Genomic DNA, 20,737 nt, shown 5'->3' on the forward strand with positions numbered 1-20,737 from the left:
TTGATTTTTTTTTGCCACCTTCTTTAAAATTCAGCTTGGACAGACACCCAGCCAGGCAGGGGTGGGTGCTTGTGTGTTTGCATGTGGCTGGGGGCTGGAACTGGTGGCAGGAAGGGTGGGGCACTGGAAGACACTGCTTATCTGTACATCTGCCCACCTTCTTGGGCCCCTCGATTTGATTCAGAGATTTCATGTTGATTTAGATGCTTTCTGAAGAAAAGCATGCCCATGGGCATTAAGGGGAAATTGAAAAAAAAAATTCAGGTCACTAACACTTCCATGGGGGAGAGGAGTTATAGGTTGTGGTGTTATGCAGGACGGTAATGAGATAATTTAATATCTCAGGATTTCAGTTGATGTCAATGACTCAGGCATGTCAGGGAAAACAGAGTATATTCAGTCTCTGAAAAGTTGATTCATCCACCTGGCATTGAGGTGAAGAGTAGTGAGTAACAGATTTTGGGGTGCAGGGAAGGCAGGAGAGGCCAACACACTAACTCTGAATAGCTTGGGAAGTGCCTCAAGGTTGATTTTGACTTCCTCTTGCCTTTTTTAGGGCTTAGCTGTGCTTGGTTCTCTCTGCATGCACCCCTAAACCCTGTTTCCCACAGAGGCACTGGACAGAGAGTAGAGTAGGTGGTGCTTGGTGCCAAAGTACGCTGCCATAACTAGCCCTTACACCTTTAGGTGCCTTTTGGTTTGGCTGCTCCCTTGCAAGTACGATAGCAGTGTCTCCCTTGCATGCTGGGAGGGTATTTACTGCTGCGCAAGCAGGATTGGAATTGTTAGATGTACCTTTCATCCTGCTGGATTAATGGGGCAGAGCTCTGAGCGTGTGCATGCTTTCTGCTCTCTCTCCTGTAACCTGCTTCATGCTGTAATGGCTGTGGGGTCTGAAACAGATCTGTTCATCTGGTGCTTGTGCAGCCTTTACCGCAGCAGTTTCTTAATGCCTGATTGCAGTTCCTGTGTTTTATCTGCCAGACATCACTGAGAGATGAGAAAGTAACAAACCCCGTTTGCAGAGGGCTTAAGTGACTTGACACTTGTGGACCTGTGGCTGCAGCAGTGTTTTGGCCCCTGTTTCCAGGGTCCCAGTCTGACAGGTCTAGAGCATCTTTCCTGTCAAAATGATGACTACCTATGTAACAACAATGCCTTTGGGGTTTGGGACTAGGCTGCTCTGGTTTTTCACTAGCGTATGGAAGTGGAAACTATGCTCTCAGTTGCCACTATTTGGTTTTTCTACTTTCCTACATGTTTTAACTTCTTTAATTCTGAAAGAAAATATTATAAATACATTGGATGCTTTTGTTACCAGCCTTTCAATCTCCTTCTGTCATTGCATATTTGATTTGCAACCTGAAGATACTGTTAGAGGTCTGAGTCGAGAAAGAAGTCAAGGCTTTACTTTTCTCAAGTCCTGAATTGTTTGACAAATGTATTTTGAGTACTTTTGTGCACTGTATTCCCTTCCATGTAGCCCATAAATGATAGGTGTTTTCCTTATTGTGCATGAGTCCTCATTTTTAACACATCATGTAACTTAGATGGACTCAAATGTAGAAGCACAAAGACTTTGGAGGCCTGCCCTGTGCGAAGGGGAAAATTACTGTCTGGCCCAGAGTGGTGGCTTTGTGATGACTGCATTGTGTTCTGGTGTGCTGTGTTCGTACCAAACTGGTTTGCTGCCAAGTTACTTATGGCTTATCCAAGTGCTCAGTATGAAGAATGTTAAAAGAAAAACTTCTTTTTGTTTTCTCTGAATTCTTCCAGCTGAGAAAGAATTCAAACCACAGTCTAAATGCTGTCTCCTCTTTCTGTAGGCCTGAGGTGACCACGTAGGGCAGTTAACACTGGACTGTCTTCAGCTGTAGTCTGTGTGTTAGGAGCATGTATGTACTTATAGAAGATATAATATGGGACCTGCATGGAAAGTGCCTTTTTGTTGGAAAAAAACCTCTCTTCGAGCAGAAGGCTCTGTGATGGCGAAGTCTGGAGTGGGAATTTTCCAGGCGCAAGTATGTGTGCCTGGGGAGAGGCACCTATGAAGCACCAGACCTGTGTTGGGCTCCCTTGTGTATAAAACACATCTGATACCTCTTGAAAGTCCCAGGCCGCCTCTGAGGCACAGTGAATGGCTGAGCTGGGCTCTTGTTTCTGTATTTCTCCTGCCTGACAGAGTATATTGCGTGTCTTGAGGGCTAGGATCATGCTTGGAGCTTATGCGATACCTGTAGGTCGTTCTTGTCAGCAGAATGCCAGGAAGGGCAGTTGGGTAAAAGCATTCCCTCCCCTCAGCTGTCCCAAACACATGCGGACACTTATCTGATTGGCAGGGACCTTGGGGGTTTCTTGAACACTGAGTAGGATAATCAAATAGATTGTGGGATACATCTGCTTGATCCTATTTCTTACCATTACTTGGTGGGGAACAAGCCTCAATGACCCTTGGCCTTTCCTGTCTCCTCTGTAAATTTGTTTGACTCAATTGAGCTCTCTTTGTGTGAGACAGCTCTCTTTGTGCTTGGATATGGAAGCATCCACCTCTGAAGCTGGCTGTGCTTTGAAACGGGGTTTGGATTAGCTGACCTCCAGAGATCCCTGCCAACATTTTTTTCCTTTTTCTTTGTGTTTGCAGCTGGTGTAATTGTGGTCCTAACCCCTCCCAAGCAGTGCTGACACTGGAGAGGATTTTAGTACTGTTTCACAGCAAGTGCAGTAGCTGCTTCTGCACTGTAGAGGAAATGCTCCTTTCAGGTCAGCCACTCCACTGTAAGGTGGCTCCTGGGCCTTGGCACTGGGAAGTTGTCTCATGTAGGAGGCCAGAAGCGATTTGCCAGGCAGATCCTAATAGAAGGAAGCATCCTTCTCCATGTGTCTCTTACTGGTGATGATTTTAGTCAAGCAAAACTCCCACTTGGCTGCCTGATCAGCTGAGCATCCCCCAGATCCCACAAAGGTGGGATGGCAGTGGGTCATTATCAGTCCTAGTAGAGAGCTGGAATAGGAAAGGGGTCTTGACCTCTTAACTGTTTATCCAGCACAGCAGCTTCTCTGACTTTGAACAAAAACAAATAAACAAAAAAGCTCCTTAAACTACAATGTTTTTGTAGAGCATTTTTGGCTTAGAAATCACCAGCAGGTAGTTAGAAATAACTCCCAGCCATTTGCCTGTGGAACCATTTTGAAGAATTAATCCTATAGGAGTGAAAGGGAGGAGGAGTTCCCTAAAGTTTGGTGGACAAGAAGTGCTGAAGGTTCAGGGAGAAGGAAAACACGACTGAAGATTTCAGGTGGCTGAGGGAATAGGAACACCATAGTGCACACTGAAGATTGGTAGATTTCAAAAACAATGCGATTTTTTTCAGTATTTGCCTAAACTCAGCATTAATTTTTCCTGTAATTGTTTGCTTCAAGGTGTAAGTGTGGAGAATTGCATGTACACAAGGAAGAATAAAGTTCCCTGTATTTATACATTCTTTTTATTCTGCAGTAAAGGACTTCCTTCCTTCATACTGCTTTACTTTGCATCTTTCCTTTTTTCTCCCCCCTTTGTTTTTTTTCAGTTGCCCACCTCTGCATGTAAGAGAGATGTTGAGGTTGCGTCAGGGCAGCTAAGAGCAGTGGGAAGTGCCCAGAGGCCAGTGATGCATGATCCATTTTCCCGAGGACAGTGGCACTGCTGGCCCTGCAGAGCCCCACAGCCATCTCCCAGGGTGCCGTAAATCCAGGAGTTTAACAAGGCTGGAGAGTCCTGAAGGGTTGGGATGCAGTACATATAGCCTTCCCCTGTGAGGAGCAGGAGGATGTTCCTTGTGCTGCTTTGTCCAGAGAGGTCACGACCAGTAACAGCTGCTCTCCAAAGTTGCTCTAAGCCAGCAGAATGAGAGAGTGTGGGGAAAGAAGGACAAGTGTTAGTGGTTCCTTCAGCACAGATTTACGTGGTACCTGCATGCCCAAACATCCACCCTGTCACTTCTGCAGTGGGTTTATGTCCTGAAAATGAGGCCTTTCCATTGCAGCAGCATGGCGGGGTTGTTTTACTTGTGTGGGTTTATTATTTATTTCTGGGTTCTGCCATCCTGTTCTGAACAGACGGCACCTGGAGCTGAGTTGACTTCTTGGCACATGGTGTGACCCCTGGTGTTTCACAGCCCCCAACATCTGTGATTAGACCTTGAACAGAAACTTTCCGTATATGCCCATGGTAGAGGAAACTTGCTCTTTTTCTGAGTAACTGGTAGAAGAACAAAAGGAGGTTTACTTTCTTTTAGTTGTAAAGGTCTGCCTTAAATTAAGTAAACTGTTCCCTGAGGAAGAAAGTGTCCAGGTACAGAATGTTCACAAATGAAATATTCAAAGTGTCTACTGTGTCCCTGAAGTGTTTGTTCTAAAGTATGAGGGCCAGAGCAAAAAAAGGAATTATTATTTTCCAATTTGTAAGCAAAAATACCTCTTGCAGGTGACAGAAAATAAACTGACCTTCTTTGGTCTTGATACTGCAGTCCATTAAGTGCACAAGCGCGGAGAAACCCTGGAAAAGCTGCCATTGCCGAGATGGCTCCAGTCCCAGTGCACAGCCTGGGAGTGCGGGGGGCGGGAGCCGGCCCGTGTCCGAGGCAGCCCCACTGTGTGCAAACTGTCAATGTTCCACCAGCAAAGGAATCGTGTTTGTGGAATCTGAACACTGCTGTGTTTTATGTGAAGTAGGGTAAGAGCATTGTCATTGGTGCTTCAGCAGTGGAGGATACATGCCTGGACTTTATGGGGGTTATTTTTGTGGTTTCTTTTGCTGTCGTGAAGCAGCACTTTTGAATCAGTCCCAAGTAAAGCCTTGTGATCCAATGGTGACAGCACCTAACTTGCCATGGGCTTTTCTGAGGCCCAAAATGAACTTCTTTAGTGTCAGCCAACTCAACTAATGTCACTGTGTTCCTGGCTTGGTAAATCCTAGATGAAGGTGTTTTAATGTTTTGTTTCCCCTCCTCACTGACTTGGAAAGCTGCCCACAAATGTGCATTATATTAACTCATACATCACTGCCAATAAATGTAATAGTAGAACACTTTTCAGTAAAACTTTGCCTTTGACTGTAACTTTTTGGTTCCTTTGATAAGCAAGGATATAGTTCCGTGCATTCTTTACTACTTGCTGCGAAAGTGGAAAAGAAAGGGAGGCTATTGGATGGGTGGTGGTATTCTCCACAGAGTTTTCTTTATCTTTCAGAACAAAACAGTTCAATGTGCTATTTTCATGGCTTCCATTTCTCTTTGCCTTGCAGTGTTTCCAGGAACACTGTATTTATTTGGAAGATTGTTTGATAATGGAGACATCTCACTGCTGTTTGGGTGAGGAGTTCCCTATTCTGGCTTATCAAGGATGTGGTGGTGGGGACACCAAGCTCTTCCATACTCATTAAGGTGCAATAAAAAGCCCAAGTTACAGAATCATCTCAAAGGTGCAAGTGCTGATGAGTGAGTGTGGCATTTGTACTGCCAGCTGAATTTAGTGCTTTGAGGAAAGCTCATAGACAAAAGTCTTTTTTTGGGCTCTGACAGTATGTAGACACTCAGTGAACATTAATAGCAATATTTAGTTTTAGTGGAATCGGTATAAAATTTAAGGTCTTCATTTTACAAGCACAATTTCTCTATTGCTGTGCCTCCAGGGCATGCATCCATGCATCCATCCATCACCAGTCCTCAGTTTCAGGGTCACGTGCTGGTGGTTTGAGTGGAAGAGGAGCATGGACAGCATCACATATGATAAAGAACGGGCATGGGTGGAACTTAACCTTGGGAAGACTCCAATGTGTCTGCAGTATCCCTATTCCTTTTCAGGCGAAGGGAATAGCTGCTGTTCTTACTCACTGGACTGTGAGTAGGGTAACAGCACTTCTGTTTCTCAACTGAGCAGTCATGACCCAGAAATCCTTGAGACACAGTAAATAAGGAACCCACCTTGGCACTTCTACGGAGTCATTTTTTCTTAAAAAGAAAAAAAAAAAAAAAGAAAAGAAAATCTCTTTTAAATAGCATCATTTACACTTGGGAGCTGCTCAAATCCATCCTGTCACATAAATAACCGTTTCTGAATTCGGCTGTCAGGAAGTGTCCTCACAAGTTGACATCCATGGGGGCTGTCAGTGGAAGAGGATCAGTTTCGTGGCAAGCGGGAGGAATTCAAGCATCAAGTGAATACGCTTGTCCTCATGTTACCTCAAGCGGTCAGGGCATCTTAGTCCTGCCAGAGGCGAGCCCTGGTGTGACCTTTGCTCCTCAGACTGCCCTTGTTCCCCTGCACTTTGGTAGCTGTAAGGCTGGGTCTGACATCTGGAGCAATCCCCATCCTCCTGCAGCTCAGGTAATTAGAGCCTGGCCCACCAAGTGGCCCTGGAGCAGAGGCTTCAGGGATATTGTAGTTTCTTTTCAGGGATAAAGGCCACAGGCTTTTCTCTCTGCTCTGCAGCTTTCTCCAGCTTTGATGCTGATGCTATTGAAATGAGATCGGGTCATCTGGTAGTGCTGCCAGACAGATCTGGCTTCCTGGGAGGGGTTCAAAAGGCAGCACCAACCCTTTTTGTATTTCCTGCATGTTAATGAAGCCCCTGATTTCTGGAGCTACTTCTTAATCCTTGTAGGTTTTATGTTGGTTTTGGAATGGATGCTTTTTTTTTTTTTTTTTTTTTTTTTTTTTTTTTAATTCCTCCCATTTGAAATAAACAGGAGAACAAAGGGAATAAAATGCCAGCCACCCAACACCCTCCCCCAGCAAAAAGGATAATACAAAGGAATTGTAAGGGCGCATTTTGGTGAGAACAGTTGTTTGCTGCCAGGAGTTGAAACCTGGAGAGCTGAAGCTCTGTATTGTCAGTGGCGGGTTCCTGTCTGAGGTGCACTGTCCTTGGGCTGTGTGCGGGAGCCTTGCTGCAGCAGTGTGCAGCACTTGCTGTGATGTCAGCACTGCATGCATGCATATCCAGCCTTCCCCGTGACCACATGGAGAGGGATTTGCAGCAATCCGAACACTGACAGAACTGTATTTGTTGACTTGCAGAAAAGCCTAACTCGTGCATCTCTGGGCTGTGATCATGTAAGCTGAAACACGATGACTGCTGTCTGTGCTTGCTGGTCTCCCAGTCCTGATAAACCTGTGAAGCAGATTCATTTATTTAGGCTCTGATTCAGCAAAGCACTTAAGTACATGCTTCAGATTTTCTTTCCAGAAAGACTGTTGGCATGCTTGGAGTTAAGCATGTGCTTAACTGCTCTCCTAGTGCCTAGCAAACAAACGACGGGGCAGTGTGTGCTGCTGCTGTGCTCTGCCAGGTGCCGCACAGGCTGCAGAATTGCGGTATGAAAAATATATATTCATTAATTTGGCTCCCTCTAGTACAGGAGCTCTAGTGCCAGGGTCTAAGATGAGTCAATCCTTCTGCAGGGAGGTGGGTTGTTTCCATAGCACAGAAAATTTCTTGTCTCTTGAATGTTGCACAGATGAGTATGCCCTTCTGCAGGGTGTGGGCAGGGGCAGTTTCCATCAGTAGGTTTGTTTCCTCCCCCACAGGTTGTAAAGAAAAATATCCACTGTGTTACGTGTGTCTGAGTGTTTTGATTTTTGTAGTTTTATGTTGTGTAGAATTCATTTGATTTAACTTTCATTAACATGATGCCCTTTATTTTGAGGACTGAGCAGTTTAGCGCAGCCATGTACCTGTGGGCAGTGTGTGCTCCTGAGGTGCATGGCTTGAGGGCAAAATCAACATTTGGTTTGTTACATTGGGATTTCTTGAGGTTGAAGGGCTGGGGAGGGCAGATGTTACTACACGGTTTGGACATCTTGGTGTTTGGTGTAACGGCATTACGTCAGACCCATCATATTCTATCCCCAGCATTAACAGACCCTCACTTCCCTTGGGAGTCTGAAGCTGTGAAATAGGCACTTAATCCACAAGATGGTTGTATTTCAGTTTGCTCAGAAGAACTTCTGAGAGTGCATTCTTTCTAGTCCCCACCCATATCTGACCTGTTCTAGCTCGTTTTTAAGAGCTGCACCCAGCTAGTCCTTAGCTCCCTGCAGAAGGTTTCTGCCCATCTTTTCCTTTCTTTTGTTTTCTGAGCTGATGTGAACAGGGAGCCCTTGTATCAGTGAATGGGATTCCTGTATAAATGTGCCATTTGCAAAATTGGAATTGATTTAGAGCATCTCTTCTTTACAAAACCCAAAAGACATGAACATGGTTAGAAGTGCCTTTTCCCCTTCTCTTTGAAGTTTAAAACATGCTTAGGAAATATGACGTTTGTAGTCTCTGTTTCCCACCTGATGTGCAAAAATGCAAAGGTCCTTCCAGAAGCATGGGTTAAACCAAGCTTTGTGCTGATGCCTCAAACTGGATTGCAGGGATCTGGGCAGGTTTTGTTGTTAGCTTGAGTCTAATTAAGCCTAGAAAGTATTTGCAGTGTAGGTTTAACGAGTGTTGTTTTTTCTAAATTGAAATAATTCGATCTATGAATCAAACAGCCTCTGTGCCCCACCCCCTGCTGCTGATGACAGCCTCTTCCCACACTTCTTCCTTAGTAGCATTGTTTCCATTGTTTCCAGCTCCAGTAGGTTTCAGTTACTGATCAGTGTAATTGCAATAACACACCAATAATAAAAGAGTTTAAGCTTCCTTTTTTTGTAGTTGAAGGCTCTTCTCCTACGAAAGCTTGAAATCTTAATAGCAGTCACACAGGCAACATCCCGTGCCTGTCAAATGTTTGCAAAAGTGGACGGTCGTACTTTCGGAAGATAAAGGGCTGGATTTTGGGAGCCTGGAAACAGCCCAATCCTATCAGACTGCAATGGTACAGCTAATATTAGAATGGGAGACTCTAGGGACAGCTTAACATTTTAGTGGATGCCAAGGAAGCCTTCAAATGGAATGCATTGAAAGTTGTTTGTTGTATAACACGAGTTGCTGGAGTCAGAATAATTCGAGTTGCCTTTGGTCTGGTGGAAAACTACAGCTGTGAGCAATGAGTTAATTTTTTCCGTCTGTGTGTATGTGGTTTAGGTTTCCCTGTCGGGTTTGCTCTTAGTTTTGTAGGCTCTGAATCCATAGAGGAGCGGCTGCGAACCAGTCATTTGTCTCCATGTGCCATCGCAGGAGCAGCCCTGCGCAGGGGATGGGTTTAATGGAACACCTTGGAAGTGCGGAGCGGTGCAGGGCTGAGCTGGAGCCTTGGTACACAAGAAAGCCACCGGCCTTTCTTCCTGCCTGAACGTTTCCTACAGAAGAGGGGGTGGGTCAGTTAATGTTAATAAAAAAAAAAACAAACCGAAGAGCAAACTATTCTCCCGTAGTCTGGGCGGACCTGTGGGGCGCACCCACGCCGCTGCCCGGAGTTTGGGCTGTCCCGTCCCCCCCGGCCGCTCCCGGAGGGTCCCGGGGCTGCGGCGTGCGCCGGGCACCCACCGCGGCCCTATGAAACGGTCTCTTGTATTGGTCGGCGGCCCGCGGGTGCTGCTGTAACGGCAAGCGCCATTGGCCGGCGCTGCCCCTCATGCGCAGCGCGGCGCGGCCAGTGCCCCCGTGCCCGCAATGGCCGCCGGTGCCGCCCCGCGCCCGCCCGCCCGAGCGGGACCGCAGGCTCCTGGCTGATTCTATTTCTCTTTTTCCTGCAGGTTGCTGAAAAGTGCCTTTCCTGAAGCCACCGCTGCTTGGATTTCTGTCTAGGGCTGCCTCTCTCTGCCCCTCGCCCCCTTCTCTGTTTAATTCGGCGTTGCTTGCGGTCCGTGCCCTGACGGCGGCTCCTCCAGCCTTGTCGTCTTTTTTCTTTTTTTTTTTTTTTTTTTTTTTTTCCCTCCCCATTTACACGCAGTTTGCTCAGCCATTTTATTTTTTTCTTTCCCCCTACTATGTAGCAAATATTTAAAAGAAAAGAAAGAGGAAAAAATCAGACATCTTTTGCCTGTTTTGATTCTCGTGAACCATAATTTTTAGAAGCAAGAAATAGAAGGAAAGAAAAAAAACAAACCCGAAGTTTTCTCCCCAAGAACCGAGACCATTCCACAAACTGAAGTGCTGCCAGCAGCATATGCTTTTTGCAAGAATAATTGAAACCATTAACTGGAGAGCACAGAATTCTTTTGAAAGTCTGCCAGTTATTTGCAAGTAACTTTGGCAGTGGCACAAAATATAACACTTGTATTTTAACTTCTACAATTGCACTTTTAGGAGCTGGCCTCTAATTTGATTTTCAGTTGTTCTGATAAGATTTCTATTTTATGATTGGCTTTATGTTTAATTCTTGTTTAAAGAAACACGATTTGACTTAAATGAAAACCTAAGTGCTGATGAATAGGAGTTCTACCAAAGCAACAAGTTAGTTATTTCTTCACGTTTAACTTGAATTCACTTTTTTACCCTTTTTTTAAAAAAAAAAAGAAGAAAAAAGAAGATCAGCAGTAAATATTACCCTGAGGAAGGGTGCGATTGCTCGCATTTTAATTTTTGTTTTTTAATATGGCTGTAAACGTTTCCCTGGTTCGTGATACAAAATGGCTGACGTTAGAAGTGTGTCGAGAGTTTCAGAGAGGGACTTGTTCTCGGTCTGATGCAGAGTGCAAGTTCGCCCATCCGTCACGGAGTTGCCATGTGGAAAATGGTCGAGTTATTGCCTGCTTTGACTCCCTAAAGGTGAGGACTGTGACGCGTGCATTACCTAAGCTTCCCTGCTTTTCTTTCCCTTCTGAGAGGCTCGGTGTGCAGGGGTGTGGGATGTTTAGAACAGCTGTTTATTGCTCTGTGTCTGCAGGCAGGATGCTGCTCCTGAAGTCTAGGCGGAGTCTGACATCGAGTACGATTGCCTGAAGTGCCAGGCATTGCAGGGAGAGAGGATTTTACCCAGGGCATTTTTCAAAAGTGGTCTGAATATAGCTGTCCTTGAAAGAGAGAACAGATTGTGGGCAGCAAGTGAAATAAGAAAAGTAGAGAGAACTGAAACCCAGTTTTGAGTGTGCAGATGATATCAGCTGTGCATTTGGTGCAGGGATCTGAAATCTGCTTTTAATGAGCAGAAATGAAAGCAGCATTTTAAGATAATGAATCAACTTCACATGTATTTCCAGAGACAGAGTTGCAAATGCACTTTAAGGTTGTCCTGTTGATGAGGACCAGCCAAAATATTTGGAAAACAACATTTCCAGAAATGGCCATTGGGAAAATGCTTTCTACTAGGGACACATGAACTCGAATGCTCTGCCAGGCCTGTTGGAGCCATGGCTGAGCCTTGAGGCTGGTGCTAATCCTTGCAGAGTCGATTTTGGAGGCAGTAAATGGCTCTTAGTTACTTGTCCTGCTGGAGTTCCAGGGGTGACTTTCAAAAATATCAAAGACCTGGACTGGGAGTCAGGATGAGGAGTGGAGGGGCTCACAGGAGGGGCATGTGGGCATGTCCTTCTGGCCTCACTTCACCATGGTTATGGGGAAATGAGTATACACTTCTTTTTTTCTTTTCCCTAAATGTATGATTCCTCAAAAGTGTTTTTACTCTGAGACAATATGGATAACTGATATCAAATTCTTGACATTGTGTTTAGTGTTTTGACCGAAGTGACCAGTTAAAACTTGTAGAAAGAGTCTTGAAATTTTTATAATCTTAAAAGTTTTCTGTTGAACTTCAGCTGTTGCTTGGAAAGATTTGTGTTTATTTTTATGAGCATAATGAGTAACAGAACTGGTAGAATTATATATGCAGAAGTTCAGGCCAGGACTGGATCTGCACTAACAGTGGTTTACCCGTTTTGTTCCTGTTAGTGGCCTCTTCTTATTTTTGTTTCTGTTCTCTTTTTCCAAGAAGCTCAAGTTTTCTGTTTGCGTTCAGTTTTCTCTTTTTAATCTGATTAAATGAAATGACTCTTAGTTATACAGTGACTTTCAAATGTTCATTTACATTGCTGGTTTGCTGACAGTAAGAGACAAACCTTTTTTTAATTGAAGGGGAAAAAAATCTTGTTCTTTATGCCCATGAAACTTTTGATTTGTAGCCAGTGGCAGTGCAGATACTTTTAATGAAGAGATTAATATGTTCATATTTTATACGTTTATTCGTGAATGGAAAGGAGGGCTGTCACACTGGTGCCTGCAGCATCTTGGGGAAGTGTCCCTGTGCGGCCACCCAGCTTGGCTGAGCTCAGAGCTGTGCTGTCACCCGGTGTGTGACACTTCCTCACATGTGCCGTTGGCAGTGCAGTTCTTGCAGCACACCCAGGCTCTCTATGCCAGCCCCTCTCTGCACAGCTGGGGCTGGGATGATGTGCAGGACCAAGTCCATGGGCAGCTGGGGTTCAAGTTCCGTCCACCGGTATGAGCAAACACTTCTCCCACTTCAGCAGTGGGATGGGATGGGGAACACCATGTTAAGAAAACAAAACAAAACAAAACAAACCTAGGGGAAGGAGTAGGGTGTGATCTTCTTCTGCTCAGTGTTTCCTGTGTAATTGGCTGTTAAATAATGTTCTGGTCGCAGTTTCCTCTTGATACAGAAGCAGATGCCCAGTATGTGCTAGTTAAGTGGACTGAATTTTCCAAAGAACAGGTTTTTTGGACTTAAGAAAGCCTCATGGAGTGCTGACAACTCTGTCCTTGGGAAGTACTCAAAGAGAGATCTTACTGTCAGAGCACTTGGCCAAAGGTAATGGGGCTGTTTCGGTACCCCTCTTTGCAGACGAGAAGGCGTGTCTTGGAGCACTTCCTTCAGAAGCCTCCTCCAAGCATGGATCCAGCAGCTCTCAGTGGACAGAGCTATGTTTCCCTGTGCCATGGAGGGCTGCAGTCCCCACAGCTGCAGCGTGAGTGTGTGTGTATCTAAGGCCATGCATTTCCCAGTGGAGATAACACCCCTGGGGACTAAATCCTCAAACAATGGTGATTCTGTTCCTGGGCCAGAGCTGGGCTCGCAGAGCCCGGTTTGCAGACATCTTGAGGGGCTCATGACTGTAAGAGTGGCCATGCTTACTGGTCACCAGAGAGGCATTACATTCCCAGACCCTTTAAGAGGCTTTTCGTGCCCATCCTTTGGATGTCTTTGTGCCCAACAGCTGTGGAACACTGACCCTCTTTCCTGTGGAGGGCTTGTTAGCTGCTTAGTGCTCTCTTGTTTTTTCATGCCCTGCATCAGCAGAACATCTGTGTTGCTTTATTGGAGGCAGGATATAGGATGCTTGTGGCTAATAAGTTTTCCCGTTGTCTTGCAGCCTCCCAGGGCTTTGTTCAGACATTGCTTATCTGCATCCATTGTGTGCTGCTGTTGCTTGTGTTTTTTTTTTTTCTCACAGACTTCTTAAGCTTGAACAATGCCTTCATACAGGAACTTCTGATAGCTGAGCAAACAATGGTCTCACCTCACTGGTCAGGTCATGAGCAGCATCCAAATGCCTACTGAGTTGCCCTTTTTCCTCAGTCTCCTATAGCAATTCCATGCCTGGCGCAGTGGAAAAAGCAGTAACGCTTCCAGAAGCAGTCTGACTGCCTCAGTGTGGGTTGTTTCACGGGTAACTGTGCACTACCTGTAAACTTGTGAGGAACACGCAGGGCTCATTGAAGGTAATGGGGGCCCTCCCTGATGCTCGGAGGGGGTCACCAGAATGTGCTCTGCAGGAACGTTGTGTGTTGGGCAATGCTTTGGTTGTGAAATATCTGGTCTTGATTAGGTTGAAAGTGCAAGGCTGGATCTTGCTGTCCTGAGCTGTGTTTCTTTGAAGGGGGAGTTGGCACATTTGTAGGCAGCAGAAGAAACCTTTCTCAAGCAGATTGATACAAAACTTAAAAATAGTTCCTTGCAAGAAGCTGCGATTTGAATCAGATGCCAAGAGAACTCTCACTCTTCTTGTGCATCCCTCCTTGTTATTCTGGAAGCAGTGTTCTCTGAATTAATTTATGTGAATGGCAGGAGAGTCTGCACTGCTTGATTGCAGGGCAGTCCAGAAGCACAAGAGCTGGCTGTGCTGAGCCACTGCGCTTCCAGAAGTGACCATGAGGGCTGCTGGTCAGTGGCCAATGCTCTCTGGTACCTCCTAGACAGGTCCTGTGGCACCTCAGAGATGTTCTGAGCAAACGAGAGTCATCATCCCTGTAAACTCAGGTGGGCTCTGTGTTCATTCATTGCTTCTCTCCCAGGATCAGTGTGCACCATCCCGTGCACAGGTAGTGCTTTTTATTAGTATTGGGACATGGTTTGCTGGCTCATGGCAATTCCTACAAAGGTTTGTTTTGGCACTTTGGTGGGCTGCTCATCAAGTCATTAACTTTCCTGTTCAGGAGGGTGGGGTATGAGCTTGTCTGACACTTAGTTCCTGGCCAGCAAGTCATTGGTTATGTTTTCAGTTTCTGATGTTGTCAGGAAGGAAAAAAAAAAGCATCATCTTTGGTCACTAATGGAGCAGAGAGCTGAGAGATGGGGCATTAGGAGATGGTGACATATTATATAAAAATGTGTAGGTAATGCACATCAGGTGTTCACAGAGGCTTTGATTTATACTACTCACAGTTTGGGTATCTGCACTGAGAGCTTGTGGTTTAAAAAATTTATAAACGCAGCTTTGTGAGGTGTGGGCTGGGGTTTTTTGCAGTTTAGGGATTTTAAAATTTTCTTTATGAACGTTGATGTGAATTGAAGCTTCAAAGAGCATTTGAGATGAAAAATAGTGGGGTGAAAAATTTTGGTAATGTGAATTTTGACTTTGGGAGGTCTAATGTGGAAAACGTTAAACTATTGCACATTTCAAAGCAGTGCTTTATGAAAAGAAGGTGAAAAATTTTCTGTGAACGGGCATAAAAAGAAGTTAAAAGTAGTTTTGTCTAAATTGTCTATTTTCTAAAAGAAATGTTATTCTCTGGTAATAATATTCAAAATCCCACAGCAATCTAAAAAGTTTGCACTGCTTGGGCAATGGATGTACTATATGATCTTGAAACTGATGTGTACCTGAGGCTGTTCCTCACAGTTTCATGCTAATTTGTACCTGGTTTATGCTGACTTGACTAGAATTATTTCTGACTTACTGGTTAGCAATAGAATCTATTTTTAAAAAATTTAAATAAACTCCAAATTAGAAACAACTAAAAACACCCACTAAACTTAGCATATGGTTACACTTTTAGAGAGGAAGAAGAAAGCCAACAAAGCCCTAGTGATATATTTGGAGACATTCTGACTCTGTGTTTCAGCTCAATGTAATGGAGACGTAAATATTCCACAATAACAGTGCTGAGCCAAGTCACCTGTGTGACAAACATCCACTTTTCCTTGATAATTAAGCCACTGTGTGACAAGAGCAGAGTTGCAGCAGCTTTCTGTCCACCCTGGGTGCTTGTGTATCTTAAGGCATGTCATAAGTGCTTTTTAAACTACCAAATCAACTTAAAGTGAGGAAAAATGTATTTAGGCTCAATTTTATTTCTAAAAACTGTTAATACTGTATTTCTCTGTCTTTTGCTGTTAATTTCTGTATTTCTCTTTGTATTTGTCCCTAAAGTAAGTTGATAGTCCAGGAGAATAGGAGTGCTTGTGGGGCAAAAATAATTTAGGCCTGATCCCTTCTTGTCTATAGATTACAACAAGCTCCATGTTTTCACGCTTAATTTTATTTGACCCACATGCTGTCTGTACTCTCTGTAGTGCCTTCAGAAGTTTTTGGCACACTGTGGGATGGAGAGCACTGATGGCGAAGCTCACCTGGCACTGCCTTGTGGCTGAGCATTTCCCAGGCCTGCCCCAGTGTCTGGACTGCAGGTGCTCTCTGTGGGGTTAGGGCTGGTTTACTTGAAGATGTGTGATCTCCCTAGGCATTTTCAGCTTTCCAGGGAAAGGACACACCTTGTTTCTTTAATCTGCCTGGCTGATCTTTCTGTGGGACAGAGGTCTGTGTGCAGCAGGTTTGATTTCTTTAATGTTATCCATTGGTTTCTCTGATGGCCCAGTAGTCTTATTTCATTTATCTGTGACTTTTTGACAGCTGAACCATGGCAGATGAACACTGGTGGGTTTTTCAGTCATGGTTTAGAAGCTTGCTGCTCTGAGCTGTCCCCTTGCTTCTCTGTTGCAGGTTGCTGCCACTGTGGCAGGGTTAGCGGGAGGACAGAGCGCCTTAGGCACTGAATACAAAGTCCAGCAGCTGGAATTCCCTTTGTGCTGGCTTTCTGCAGAGCTGCTGGGTGATGAACTTGTGTAACTGGAAGCAGGTGGTGTTACCTGGTGACTGTGCTGCGGGGACAGCAGTAGACAGGGAGATGCAGGAAGGTCTTATTTGTTGCCAGCCATTTGCAAAAGTGTAAGGCAGACTCCTTGACAAGAATTCTTGTCTGTGCTCTAAAGGAAGGAGGTGATCTTTGAGGTGTGTTATGAAGAGCAAAGAGGTTGGCCTTGTCCTTATCTTGACTGAGTCTTTCTGTAGCTGAGCAGCCTCAGCAAAAAACAATGCCTTTACATTTACAAGGATATGTGCTTTGTGAAATGTGGTGTTGTGCAGGGTAACATGGCAAGAAATGTGAGGTATCTGTAGGTTTCCTGGTGCACAGTCTAGTTCTGGTGCTACCCTGGAGGGATGCTCTCTGTTCAACTCATTGCTCTTGCTCCTGTGGAGGGTGGATATTTAGTGACTGGGTATTTGCTGTGCCGTAGATAGAGAGCACCATCTGTGCCCCAGACCTCCTGACCCTACATTTTTCCTGAGGGCTTGCCCAAACAGGAAGATGCCTTTGCTGTTGCCTGTGTGTGAGTGCCAGTCCTATGCGCGGTGTCTCTGGGACAGGTTCAAGAGGCTGGCAGAGGTGTAGGCACAGGCTGGCATGTTGGGTGGCACTTCCAGTGCAAGGGGCAAGGATGCTGTCCTTGTCTATCTTCTTGCAGCTGATTTATTGATTACAGCTTTTCCTTGGGCCTCAGACTTGTGTGCTTTTCCCCTTGTACATGTTGGAAAGCAGAGCTGTGCCCACAATCTGGTCCTGAGACCACACTTTGGAGGCTAGTCTCTTCAGGGAGATGGGCCAAGCAAATCCAGCAGTGGGGTTTTGCTGCCAGCCTCGCCTCTCCTTTCCTCACCAGCCATGGCAATGCAGGGCCTCTGCCTGCAGCTCATGTTACCTCATTCTTCTCCCTGTGGCGTGAGCAAACCACCATCCTGAAAGGGTAGAGTCAGTAGCTTTTACATTATTAATATTAGCCAAGAGTAACCTTGAGTTTCTAGTTGGGAAGATGATGGTAAAGTGCTGACTGCTGCTCACACTTGCCTAAAAAAGCAGGAGAGAAATTCTTTTGGAATGTTGACTTTAAACCCTTCTGAGCTTCTGTGTGTGCTTAAGCAGATACATTTTGAAGCCTTTTATGGGCATATTGCAGTGTTCCACTGGCCCTGGCATGCCACCTCCTGCTCCTGAGGCTTGCTTTCCCGTTTGAAGAGCAAAGCCCTCCAGACCAAGGTTCCGCAAAATACTTAAACCAGATTTTGAATGCTGTAGAGTTCCTGCGGGCAGCAAAGAGCTCCTTGTGCTGGTCTGAGGTGTTGCATCAGGTTTAGAGAGTGGGAAGTGGTCTTCTCGGGCACTCTCTAAAGGAGGAAAGCTGCCTGTGGTTGTTTACTCTGCCAGCTTTGGCTTTTGGGAATTTCTTTGCACGCACACCTTGAGTTTGCAGTCTTGACAAGCCTGCTGGGATCTGTGAGCACAAACTCCATGCCTGTGACCCAGCACAGCTGCAGAGGGATGCTCAGTGAGCCCCAGGGTCTTCCTCTGCACAGGGAGGAGGGAGATGAGGTGTTGGGCCCAGACAGCAAGTGGCTGTGCTTGCATTTACCCCTGCCTGCTGTGAGTCAGCAATTGGCCAAGGGAGCACAAAAGGGTGTGTATGTATGTGTGTACAGTCAGCTCTGGCACCTCAAATGGTGCCATGTTGCAAAATGTGGCACTGCCAAATTCTTCTAGGGAAGAAGTTCATGCATTTTGTCTTCCAGCCCTGATGTGTAACAGTAGCTAACGCAGGGATTGAAATAGAAGCACCAAATCTACAATTCTCTTTGCCTGGTCAGAGTATGGGGCAAAGAGGATGCTTGGCTGTGATGTCCTGTCTTGCCGCAGAGTCAGTGAAGCTACCTCGGGACTGCTCCTGATTGCGTTAGGCCCGCAAAATGAGTTGGGGGTGAGGTGGTGAAAGATGCCTGAGCGAGCACGTGGAGTTGGTGGATTTCTTCAGTGGCATAGCATCAGTCTGATGTAATCCCTTAGCTGACAATAGCTTTCTGCTGCTTGGTTCACCCTTCTGAAGGGGAGGGTCCACTAACATGCTTTTATGTAATTGAGCTGTTTGGAAGCTTTAAAACAAATATAAACAAGATGTGCCAGGCTTTTTGGAGAGCCATTGCCTGACATCTCCCACAGAGCATTTCAGTAAGTGGTTAGATTTTCAAGTGAGGAGCTGAGCGCTTTGAAATTCTGCCCCTGTAAATATTGTTTTGCTGTTATTAAAATAAATGCTTTGAAGATCTTGGGTGAATGTTGCCCCATACAGGCACAGTTTTACTTCTGGCTTATTAATACTGTTTTATAGCTGTTCATAAAACAGCAGGGACCCAGGCACTGACCCCCTTCCTCACCCCATGTAGTCCTCCTGCCATGTCTGATGACGGTCTTTTGATTAGAGGAAAGGCCAAGGATTTGGAAAACCACCTTTCAGAGCCTAGTGATGACGCAAAGTGCTGTAATGTCGATCTCTGTGCCTAATTGCACTTTTTGACCTCACAGGAGCAGTTAAAAAAAAAAGAAGTCTTTGAAGGCTGAGTATAGCTGAGCTGCTGTAGTAGCAAAACTCTGGGAGTTTTAGACAGGTGTCGTAACTGAGTAAGCATTTCAAACCCTGGCTCCTTCCAAAGGAATAACTATCAAACTTGCTTAGTTCTATAAGCTTACTTGCCTGTTAGCAAAGCCCCCTGTTCCGTAATGACAGTGAAAATATTCAGCTTAACCATAGCTAATGTGTTAGGGTAGTAAAATCTTTCTGCTGTCCACACAGTAGAAAGTACATGGCTCAAAGGTAATGCTGATCTCTGGGGAGCCCTGGGTTTTGCATCTAGCTCTCTGAACATCTGGTTAGTGTTTGGCCTTGGTTTAGGATTTCAGTGACATGCTTACTTGATGTCCCCACTGTCAGAGGAACCGGATGCTGGAGTGAGGGATTACTAACCACTAACTCTGTGTGTTTATGTCCTCTGTCTGAAGCCAGCACCTGGGAATGGCTTCGTGCTGTTCTCTGCATGCTTCAGCTCCAAGCTGGAAAGCTGAGACCTGGAGGTGCCTTTCTGCAACATTTATCTTAAAGCTGTGAGGAAGCATATTCCTGAGAGAGTACAATTGGCTCACTGGGACATGAGCATACTCAAATCCAGCAATTCCCCAAGTTTGTAGTGAAATGTTACGGCAGATGGCCTGCTTACAATGTGGGATATTATTAGAACCATGATCAGTGCTAATAAGGTCACTGGCGGTGGGGGAGGAGGTCAGTGTCTGACCTTGTTTGGAAGGTGGCAGCCTGTGCTCTGGGATGAAGTTTTCCTCTTGCAGCAGTGGAATGTGAATCTTTAAAAGAAACTACTTTGTGTATTAGTCTGGCTGCAGGGTGGAGAGAAAGACCCACCACCCAGTCCAGCGTAACTGCTGCAGGTGTGCTGCTGGCCCCCACCCCTTGGTGAGGTGGGTGCACAGAGCACCATTAACAAGTGAGGCAAATTCTGCTTAATTCTGGGAAAGCAAACCAGGAGCAGTTTAGCTAGTATTTCGGCATAGGTACGGTATCACAATGCATTGCCCAGGTGATGGGTGAGTGGTCTTCAAATTTTATTGTGCCTCTGACCATACTCTGCATTAACACAGCACTTTCAACTGTTCTCCTACACTGATGTCAGAAAAAGAGGCAAAACAACCACTACAGATAGGAGTGTTGCAATCCAGTTGAGTTGCATGGGTGATATCCACATCTCTGCCCAGCAGTACCCACACCAGGTTCTGATGGGGATTTAAGACAGTAGCCTGAAACATGATGCTCTAACTCTCTCATTACCTCTTCTTTGCCTTGTTAACTCTGGATGCTGTGATCAGCTCTGGGTGCATAGTGAGAGGAGACAGCTCTTAAACAGAGCGGCATTTGGGAAAGTGTGGAGTATCTGGGCTTCAGGGGTGGCCAGGGAGCACCAACACCGTGAAGTTGCAGCCTGCGTGCCTGTGACCATAGTCATCATGACAGTGCTTCCCTAAGTCCCTGTTATCCACAGGGGCAGGGCTGGTGCTGGGAACAGTCACACGGAGATTAGGTCCTTAAAGAGCCCTGCTTCAACTGAGCAGAGTTGGAATACAAAACCTCTGCGTGTAATCCCAATGGTATTGGCCAATCCCACTGATCTACATTTCTTTCTCTTGCTGTCCATTCCTAAAGGATCAAAGCATGGGTAGGGCTTGCAGCCATTATATGCTCTTGATCCCAAATGGTTGGTTTGTGCAGTGTTGTGCTGCGTGCAGTGCTTGGGCTCTACTCCCAGAGTCCCTTCCACGTGATGCTGCAGATAGCAAACCCAGGATGAGTTTGCCAGGAGAAAGCTGGTTGGACATTTCATCCCATGCAGTAGCACTTTAGTGCCCAGGGTTGTGGGGAGTTGAAAGCCAGACAAATAGACGAGCCTTTAAGGAATGCTTGGAAGGTCATCCAGG

The 20,737-nt window shown here is 45.6% G+C and overlaps 1 protein-coding gene across 12 annotated transcripts in view; it reads left to right on the top strand.

The window, feature by feature from the left end:
* LOC134564799 (muscleblind-like protein 3) overlaps positions 1–20,737 on the top strand; it is a 92,028-nt gene that overhangs the window by 22,877 nt on the left and 48,414 nt on the right. For 6 of the 12 annotated variants that reach the window (XR_010083655.1, XM_063423995.1, XM_063423994.1 and 3 more), the window contains exon 2: positions 9,670–10,684. The exons of 5 other annotated variants lie outside the window; for them this stretch is intronic. Coding sequence is in view for 6 of the 7 variants with exons in the window: in XM_063423995.1 (XP_063280065.1) it covers positions 10,511–10,684 (174 nt within the window). In the remaining variant the exon portion in view is untranslated. Of the gene's footprint in view, positions 1–9,266; positions 9,288–9,669; positions 10,685–20,737 lie in introns of those variants that run through there. One more of the 12 variants, XM_063423997.1, reaches the window with a different exon arrangement.

The sequence above is a fragment of the Prinia subflava genome, chromosome Z (genome assembly GCF_021018805.1).
Source record: "Prinia subflava isolate CZ2003 ecotype Zambia chromosome Z, Cam_Psub_1.2, whole genome shotgun sequence".
NCBI classification, from domain to species: domain Eukaryota; kingdom Metazoa; phylum Chordata; class Aves; order Passeriformes; family Cisticolidae; genus Prinia; species Prinia subflava.